General features: G+C 32.8%; 2 protein-coding genes across 2 annotated transcripts; both read left to right on the forward strand.

Moving 5' to 3' along the window:
- Positions 1–722: 722 nt before the first annotated feature.
- On the forward strand, positions 723–1520 carry LOC107025499 (protein PELPK1-like). The gene has a single exon (XM_015226288.2). It carries the CDS (start codon positions 894–896, stop codon positions 1251–1253), a length of 360 nt encoding a protein of 119 aa, XP_015081774.1. The 5' UTR covers positions 723–893; the 3' UTR covers positions 1254–1520.
- Positions 1521–4202: 2682 nt separating this feature from the next.
- Positions 4203–8006, forward strand: LOC107025408 (DNA ligase 4-like). Its single transcript, XM_015226195.2, has 2 exons — positions 4203–4650; positions 7896–8006. The coding sequence occupies exons 1-2, from the start codon at positions 4273–4275 to the stop codon at positions 7989–7991; spliced, it is 474 nt and encodes a 157-aa protein (XP_015081681.1). The 5' UTR covers positions 4203–4272; the 3' UTR covers positions 7992–8006.
- Positions 8007–10281: the final 2275 nt, after the last annotated feature.

The following is a 10281-nucleotide window of genomic DNA, read 5'->3' on the forward strand; positions in this document are numbered from 1 at the left end:
TGATTTGGTAATTATAAAAAAGATAACAAGAAAATAAATAAGAAAATGGTTTTTAATTGGATAGGAAAGACATGGTTAAGAGCTTATTTGGTCAAATCTATCATTTAGTCCAAAGTGACCCATTCATCTTGTTTTTAGTTAACTTTGGACATGTTAGATCATGATACACACATTAATTTGACTCTTTTAATACGTTCAAATTGTTGTCAATTAAATAATATCCCATCAATTAGCACATTTATTTCTAGATTTTTATAATAAACATTTTTTTATTAAACGAAAAGGAAGATAAAGTTATATTAATCATAACACTTAAAATGTCACATTATTGAAGTTGAAGGAACGACTCTAGTGCGTGTTGTACGTAAATTTGTAATCTAGTAATAGCGGTAGATTTTTTGCATAGTGTTAAACTATGAACTTGCACATATATTATACTAAAAATAATTGTATGTTGGCTATCATCATTAAAAAGTTGAACCAAATTAAAAATGATATGTTAAAGTACGAAGTTAATGGGTTTAAAAGACACAAATATTTTTTCATATGTGAATATTCAATTGTAATTTCTAGTTATGGTATGTCATTTTATTCAATAGAACCTTTGTCTAATTTTAAAGAAAAGTATGTACTCTCTTTAGATTACCTACTTGAAGACTTTTTATTATGTGTTGAGTAGGAATATTTACATAAAATTTATTGTAGACTAAATTAGGAGATTATTGTTGAGAAGATGAACTAACACACAACTTTTTCCTACCAAAGCCTAATTCTCCAATTTTTAATATCTACAACCACACATCTATATAAACTTGTTTGAAGTGAAACATAAAGCATAATCAATCAAAGCATAAATTACTAGTCTTGAAGCATTTATCACCTTTCAACAAAATATGGCTCATTACTACAACCCATCTTTTTTCTTCTTATTATTCGTCACTTCGTTTTTAACAAGTGATTATGTAATTCGATCAGACGCTCGTCATCTTCTTGAAATAACTCTGCCTAAGCTTCCTAAGCCTGAATTGCCACATTTACCTGAAATTCCAACTTTGCCTAAGCCCGAGTTCCCTGAAATTCCAAAACCTAAGCTACCAACTCTACCAAAGCCCGAATTGCCAAAAATTCCAATGCCCGAGTTACCAACATTGCCAAAGCCTGAACTTCCAGCATTGCCAAAACTCGAGATACCTGTTATTCCTAAGCCTGAATTACCAACTTTTCCAAAGCTAGAAATCCCTCAAGTACCTTAAAAGCCTTGAGCGCGAGGCGTATAAAATCATCTTTTGTTTCGTTGAAGCAACATTGTTATATATATGTATGTATGCATGTTTTTTATATCTTGTGCTAGAATCATTTGAAGCTTCCCTTTTGGAAGATATATATTTATGTGATTCTTCTATATATCATCAGTTGTTTGTGTTTCTTTGGTGTTACATGTATATTTGTATACAATAAATATTGAATGTTTAACTTTAGGTATTTTGTGTCAATGGTGATTTTACTTTGATTTTTCTAAATAGAGTTACTTTTGTGGTTCACATTAATTGATACTAGTATTTAGTGTGATATTTGATAGTATATTGGGGAACAAGGTCAGTAATGAATTATCTATTGATACTTATATTAAATAATATAAGTAATGAATAATGATTGAATCGTACGTGTTGGTTACTATCCTACTGGTGATTTCGATTTTATTTAAATCAGTTCATATTTAACTTTGATTGAATTAAATATTGAATTTTTTTAATGATTGGCGTAGGCCTCTAATAAGGAACCACGTGGCATAAATAATTTTCCAAAATCAAATATATAATTTTTTTAAAAAAATAATAACACAAACGAACTCTTTTTGTTAAAAGACAATACATAAATAAACCTTTATTTTGACGAATGATCAAAATAAATAATTTAGCTTTAATAATTCGATGACATATTTTAATTTTTTTTTCCTTTTAATAAAAGACGTGAACTTGTAAATCTTTTCAAATCAAAGATGACTAGGCAGTGTGACAAATATTATTTTTTCAATGGTCTTGAAATGTGTCTATGATCTTTTTATGGACTTATCAGATTTTGACAATTTTTCAAGATTTCACGCGCTTATTTTATGAATGGATCCGACTCAATAACTCTTTCAAACCAAGTTGGTGACACAACATTGGAATAAAGCTAACCTAGCCAAGGACATTATTCAAGAATAACTCTAGAAAGTTATTAGATTCTCTTTGAAGACACTAGCGGTCTTGATCTTGAGTTGTATCTGGAACTTGAGTGCTAGTGTTTGAATGCTTGAACTTGTAGATTGTTGAGAAATCAGTGACGTTAGATTCACAAGCTGTCTCTGGCTTCTTGTTAGAATTTTGGTGAATTATGAGGACACATATTTGTAATCGTAGAGTGAAAGAATTGTAACGAAGACAAACTTCTTTGAACCTATCAGATTTTATTGATATACAAAAATTTGATTTATCATGTGACACATCTGCATATACTTTTAAAGTTTTTGGAATAACTAAGTTTAAATGAGCCTCATAATTTGTGTACCTAATTAATCATTTGATGCATTCTCTGCTTTGACAAACTCTTTCATCGTTTTGCATCAGAAAGAAGACTTTTCATCTATTTTTGTTCTAATCTAAAAGGCCAGAATAAAAAAATTTCTTATAATATCACGTGCATAATCTTCCTTGTCATCGTGAATTACCTCTTACTTTTATAGTCCAAATCGACTAAACATCAAATAAATATAGTTTTAGTTCTAATAGGACACGGGATCCTTAATTCACTCTTCCTTAAATATGAAACACTATTCTTTCATCTTTGTAAATGTCTATTCAGTAGAAATTTTGAAATTCAAAATTCATGCTAAATGAGTGAAGGCGTCATCCTAAAGTTGAATCTTATCATAACCTTCACAAAGTGATATCTTTTATCATCTTATACCTTGTTTTTTTTAAGAGCTTTTCTTTCTGTTATCCACCATATTGTTGTGTTTTTTTTAAATCAACAACAACTTCATTTTGTTTTTTTTTTCTTTTTGGGCTAAAATTTTATGATAGTATTATTTTTGTGTTGACTTGCCAATGATTTATAACACATGTTGCACAAAGTTGAGAGTTATCGATACTTTATGACTAACATCTATGATTTACAATAACTTATATAGACGTTAATGATCATAAATTAGTTTTTAATATTCTTTTATGTTTTTGATAGATAAGATAATTGGATAGAGTAATTTGATCTATATTGACAATTCAGATGAATTTGACAGAACAACTTAATCTATTTTGACAATTAAGATAAATTTGTACTCATGTTAATATCTTATTCTCAATTTTTTCTTACTTTCTTTGTTTTTCATTTTATTTTATAGGCGAAGATAGTAATTTTATATGACAAAACTTTATATTGTTTGAGATAATGAATTTGAATCACTTGAGTAGAAAACTTTGTACCAACTGAGCCAAGAGGCGTCATATCATTCAAGCTAAAGACTTTGTACAGTAAATTTTATACACTATATGGCAGTGGCTCAAAGTATTCACTTTGTCCTTGGTGAAGACTTTGCCCTGTCTGAGTCAAAGGCATGACGCTATTCAAGCCAAAAACTTTGTATAATTTAATATGAAGACTTTACATGATCTACTTTATATCGTTTGAATCATTTTTTATACATTAATCTAGGCAAGGCTTTACACAATTAGACTTTATACCGTCTTTGTTAAAAGACACCTGTCATCCGAGCCAAAGACTATATAAGCCAAGAAAATTATATGCTCTGCGACAAAGATTTTATAATGTCTGAGCGAAGGACTTTACCTCTCTAGAGGAAAGACAATACATGATCCATACTCGAAGATTTGACTGTTTTTTTAAAAATTAATTGATAATGTAATTGAATCATAGCTCCCTATGTTCTTAAAAGATTTTGCAAAATTGAAATTAATTTTAGTAAAAAAATAATGACATGAAATTTTTTTTTCTCAAATAAAAAATGACATAAATAAACCTAATCTTTAGTGAATAGTGAGATAAATTTTTTCCTAAAATTCAATGACATATTTAACTTTTTCCAATTAGAAAATCATTTGTCAGCACATTTTCTAGACTTGGAGGGCTGTTGACTCAATTTATGAATTAGTCAAGGACCACTGATGTGAAATATAAAGTTTGGTCTACCAGAATGTAAATAAATTGCTTCCCAGCAAAATTCTCTAGTACGCTTCAATTCAAACGATTCGAAATTGGCACCCCAAAGAAAAAATGGCGACTTCCGCCGTAGACGGTGGTGGTAATAGTAGTGGTGGCGGAGAAGACATAAAATTTAGTGTAATGGTTAGCCTTTTTAAGTGGATACAGAAGAGTAAATCATCAGTGAAGAAGCGGTCCAAGTTCCGGAAGTTTATGGATACCTTCTGCAGGAAGCCTCAGGACAATTTCGTTGCCATGCGCCTTATTCTCCCTGGCCTCGACCGTGAGCGTGGCTCTTATGGCCTTAAGGAGCACGTCCTCGCTACTTGCCTCATTGACGCACTTGCAATGTCCCGCGACTCCGATGATGCACGCCGTCTCCTTAACTGGCGGAAAGGCGGTCCCAAAACTGGCTCTAATGCCGGCAACTTCTCTCTTGTTGCCGCTGAGGTAAACTCTTCTTCACTATTGGAAGAATTCTCCTGACTATCATGACTAGTAGAAACAACATAATGGCAATTCGGAATACTAAATTTATCAGTGCAGATTATTCTTCTCGTCAGTTGTTTAATTGAAGAACTTATTGAAAAATCCTCCAAATCAATAGAGTGATAAAGAGTTTGACCCCTTAGTTACGATTATTATCTTTAATTAAAACTCAATCGAGTTTAACCACTTCCACAGTCTTGCCCCAGTCCTGTATACTTAATATTCTTCCCTGATAACAACTGGCTCCACATTGTCCCGCCTAGTCCCTGTCTATTATGTTAGTTATCATTGTCTTGAATTGAAAACTTTTTGGTCCTATTTTTTGTCGAAAGTACAACTTTTTGGTCCTTTTATTTGTACATCATTTCCTATTCTTGTACAGCGGTGCTCAATTTTAATGAACAGAAATGAAGAATGGAAATGAGATGTATTTATTCAAATTAATTCGTCTATTACACAATCTGCCAAATCAAAACTTTTCCATCTAGTGATTTTTTTGCATTATCTACATTTCAAAGCTAGCTCAAGTGCACTATATCTTGGTTGACCGTATCTTTGATTTATAAAGCTAGCTTAAGAGCAATTCCATGATGTCCTATATTCTTCTTTGTTCTTGTGCCTCAAGTGCATTAATAAATTTTGCAAAAGTCATCTTTGCAATATCTATAGAAACCTCTGGGGAAGAATTTTCAATGCAAAATTTCTAGGCAAACTTCCAAGGGCTTTCTCGACAATCTTTTCTTTCAAAAGATTCTCTTTGACTCACAAGTTTCATCAACTTGTTTGGGTATTGTGTCTTCTCCATTCTTAAGTTTTCAAGTTGGCTCTTTAAAGTGATAATATTGATATTTCTGGTCCTTTCCGACCTTTGATATCATGTCTACCAATTTTTCCATTTTTCATTAAGAGAAGAGCAAGACATAGTCTTTACAAAAATTGCTTCTGATACTAGCCTTAGATCTTTTCTTTTTCTTAGCTTTGGAAATTTGGAGGTGAGAAACCATTGGATCCTTAGACAACTCAAGTGATTCCCCTTGTCTCCATTACCTCCCATAAATCTTCAGCTAAAAGCTTTAATCTTCACTTTTACCTTTATTTATTAGGACAAAACTCATTTTTCACTACCTATGGTTGGTGGTTCTTTCTACATACAAGAACAAGTTACTAACAGGAATTTGATGAAGACATGATTTTTAGTTCTTTCAAAATCTTTCAACAAGATCTCTTTGCCTTAGTTTCTCAATTCTCACAAGTCCTTTAATGCAAGTGGCTTTACAAAATGCTGAGTATTTGGGGTCCTGGGGTTGCGGGGTGGGTTGAAGGAGTGCTCACAAATCACTCAACTTCTCTTGAATATAAGTAGAGGAGGTGAATCTTCTTTGTTTCACTCAACCTGCTTAATAGCTGAAGTGCCCCTAGGTATTTATAGGACTTCTTTTACCATGTATCTAATCTAGTATATGTATCTTTAATTCTAAACCTTTTTCTCTTTTCTAGTTCATGAACAAAGACTGTTAACGTTAAATTAATTTCCTAATACATAAAGTAAAATAATTCATGTATAACAGAATATCTAAGAAAGTCAACATTGATTCTCCAACAAAATAATCTAAGGTGTTCCTGCTATTGAGGGCCCATGTAAATTGTCTTTGTTAATTTACCTTGCACACGTGCATGTGTTATTACCATAACTTTGTTGCTTAAAGAAAGGCCAAACCCATCGGTGGCCCCCTAAATTTGACACCAATTTTCACTTAGACACCTCAATTAGGCGATATTCATTTTAGAAACCTCATATAGGGTTCCGTTGTGTTATTTTGACACTTTTCTGACAATAAATAAAAAACTAAAGGAGAGTGTAATACACTCGTTGGTGACGTGACAAACAATCAATTAAATAATTACATGTGTTAATTTTTAGTTAAAAATAATTATAAAATCTATATAGTAAATAAATTTAAAATATTATTCTAAGAAAATCTCTTATTTCATTACACTCAAAATCTCTTTTCTGCTTTTTTTAAAAAAAAAATATTCTTTTCTTTTACTATTTTTCATATTTATTCATCTTCTTTCTTTTTAGTATTGTTTTTTGGAAAGAAAAGAGGGAGAGGAAGAAAGAAGGAGAGAATAAATATGAAATATGGGTGTTGGTATCCATTTTTCCAGCAAAAAATGGAGGGAGGTGATGGTAGATTTAGATAAGTTATACAATGAAGAAGAAGAAAATGACTGAAAAACGAATTTGAATAATAAAATTTGACCTCCATTGAAGGAATTTAAGCTTGAAAAAAAGATAGGGGGTGGTGGCTTGAAAAATGGAGAAGAAGAAGAGAAAATAAAATTTAAAATGGCTAAATTAAGCCTTTCACGCGCTATTGTTGAGTGTATCACACTCACTTTGACATGTCAGCAAAAAGTATCAAAATGACACAAAAGAACCCTACATGAGGTGTCTAAAATGAACATCGCGTAATTGAGGTGTCTAAGTGAAAATTGATGCCAAGTTTAAGGGGCCACCGATGGGTTTGTCTTTAAAGAAATGATGCGATGGGTTATCACTTCATAGGTGAAACCATGCCTTTTAGTTAATGTGCCATTTAACCAATGACTTGCAAAGTGAAAAAGATGAAAAACCTTTTCTATAAATATCATATTTGAAGAGCTGGAGTAATATCAGCATTATCGAATAATGGGTTTTGAAATTAGTTGTTTAATTGCAATCTGATTATCATAATACAAGTTAATATACTTTGATACTTCATATTTTGAAAGAAGCGCACACTTCATTTCTCACTTAAAGCTCCAAGGAGCTTGTCTCTTTGATGCCCTTTTTGTATTTAAAAATATTTTTTTGACTTAAGCTTCATACAACTATAACAGATTTTCCCCATTTTAATTTCTCTGCATTTATATATGCTCGTACTTCAATTCATAACGTGCCCTTCTTGTTTGAGATTGACCTTGTCCAGATGATCTTTGCTGGTAACTCGAGGAACTGCGGTTTTTGAGCTGAATTTGTCCAACAAATCAGCACCTAATAACTACCCCATTATTTCCTTTCAAATGACAAGCTAAATTACAGCTTTATTGTGTTCTTCCTCTGAGATTGTTCTGTTACTAATATTTCTAATTTATTTTCTTATAACCGAGTGTTGTAATGTACATATGATTAATAACTTATATTGGATATTGCTTGTGCATAGGTCCTCCAGCGCAGACAGGGAATGGCTTCTGCTGGTCTAACAATTAAGGAATTAAATGACTTCCTTGATCACTTGGCCTCAAGTGAAAATAGGTGATGAAGATATTTGTGTATATCTTATCTTTATGATTTCCGTTGTTATAGATTACCAATTTTTTGTATGAGTGTGTTTGATACGGAAGAAAATGGTTCTTGTTAGTTACTCATAGAAGCGCAGAAAATGAATTAGAAGAAGGAGAAGACGTGCTTAAAATGATCGAGAAAAGTAGTCAAGAACCAAAAGATTGTCTCCGATTATCTAAAAATCACAATGTTAAAATACTTCCTTCTCTCGCCAGATTAGTGTTTGAAGAAGTAAAAAACCAGATAAAACTGAACTAAAAACACCCCTAATTAAAGTCTAAGAATAGGTATTTATAATTTCTAAAAATGCATAACGAAATTCGAAATAAATTAGGGTTCGCACACCTATGGTGACATTGCATATGCTTTTGCGGTCATATCTGCTTTGCCGCATCGGGTAGCATGGTGAAATTGTCGCATCTGACTTGCTTTGAAAGATAGGTGAGATGCGTCCCTGTATCAGGAGTTGCGGCCGCAATAGTGAGCTGCATATTATGCTTTTTCTGCAACCCTTTTTCCTCGAGTTGTGGTTTGTGAACTGGTGATGTGCCGCAGCATGTGGGCTTGCGACCAAATCACCCTCCACATCATTTCCTGTACATCCACATCACTTTCAGGCAGCAGTTTGTTTTCTTACTTCCAACTCTCCTTTTTTGCACCTTTTTACTTTGTTTCAGCCTACTCACAGGTAAATCATGAAAATTTGTGTTTTGGTAATGCTACTATTTATCAAAAGAGAAAATCTATCTTTCAGGGCTAAAATGCGTGACCTTTTTCTCTCCGAAAACCCACAATAGAACTAGCTTAAGGACTAGATAAGTAGGTTAATGTTCGAGTCTACACCCGCTGAGACACGGTACTTGGAACCAGAAATGATCCCAAGCTAACTTTTGGCATAGTATATCAAAGCATATCATATGAAAGCTGAAGTGGAAGGTGTAAACTACAACCATTCAGAAATAAGTATATTACAACCGAATACTAATGTCTAAAAGCCTCTAAACTAAATAAGATAATTTGCTGGGACAAGATCGGAGCTGCTTGAAAGTTAACACAACTGAGGTGAGTAAAATCTGCTGAATCATAAGTAAAGTCCTTTGAATGCGAGGAGGATTCACCACAATGTTGAAAGTAGAATAACTTAGTGGAACGTCTGTCCGTGAATCTGAATTAGGGTGCTGAGATCTTCATCGTTAAATGACGAAGCGCAAAGTAGCATGTGTTGGTGTGGAAAGTAAGGGTTGAGATCAACAATTATACAACTGAAAGAACTACGAATCTGATCATGAGTAATACTTAAACAATAACCGAAGGACTGAGAGTCAAAACTGTGAAATATGACATAATGTTTCAAAAATAAAAATTTATATCTGAGACCATATTTCCAAAATCATATCTGAAAGGATGCATATCTGGAAATCATGTTACTTGAAATTACGCTATCCAAAATTATACTATATGAAATCTTATAATGATTATATCAAGGAAATATAATCTACAAGCCTCATCTACAGCCCATGGTTCCACCTATGGTCAGTGCATAATGCTCATGGATTCCAGTTTTCTTGGAAAGTTTCAACTTCTCACAATCTGATTTGGATTTAGAACTTCTAAGGTGTTACAACACTCAACTCTGATTGATGCAAATTTGGTTGCGTTGGAGAGAAGACTCATAGACCTTTACTCTGATAGGTCATGGGCCACCTAACTCTTTATATATTTGAGAGATATGGTCGTTTGAAGTTGATCCTTATATGAACTCATGCAAAAACTTATCCAATAGAAATGCTTTTAAACTGGCTTGGTGTTCGAGGTACCTTACGACCCTAAAACACATCCGATACACTTACTACACTTAGTAAGGACCTTAACATATACATATAAATTTGAAATCATTGAGTTTAGGCCTACACTTACAAAGAAGAGTTCATATCTTTACTTAGAAGTTGCAGGTGTTACACTTAATTACCCACTTATCATACACGTGCTTTTGGGGCTTGATGTGGCGTAACCCAAAAAAATCATGTAGGCGTAGGCCTAAAATGAGAGTACGTGCCATGGCCCTGGTGTTTTGACACAATTAAGCCCATTACAACCTTGTTGTGTCACATATACAAATCTTTTGTTTCCATCGTGTGACGTTTTTACATAATTCCACATTGATTCCATGAGATCAGAGGTATCTAGAGACTACTTTTTTGTGGTGGGGCTAACTTCTTACATGTTTGACTTATGGTGGTTATGCATTTCCTTGACATTTTCAA

Source organism: Solanum pennellii, chromosome 7 (genome assembly GCF_001406875.1).
Source record: "Solanum pennellii chromosome 7, SPENNV200".
NCBI classification, from domain to species: Eukaryota; Viridiplantae; Streptophyta; class Magnoliopsida; order Solanales; family Solanaceae; genus Solanum; species Solanum pennellii.

Bases quoted from the DNA above. Each gene is read 5' to 3' on its own strand.
- LOC107025499 (XM_015226288.2), top strand. From the start codon at position 894: ATGGCTCATTACTACAACCCATCTTTTTTCTTCTTATTATTCGTCACT.
- LOC107025408 (XM_015226195.2), top strand. From the start codon at position 4,273: ATGGCGACTTCCGCCGTAGACGGTGGTGGTAATAGTAGTGGTGGCGGA. The intron at 4,651-7,895 runs GTAAACTCTTCT...GCTTGTGCATAG, and splicing joins TCTCTCTTGTTGCCGCTGAG to GTCCTCCAGCGCAGACAGGG.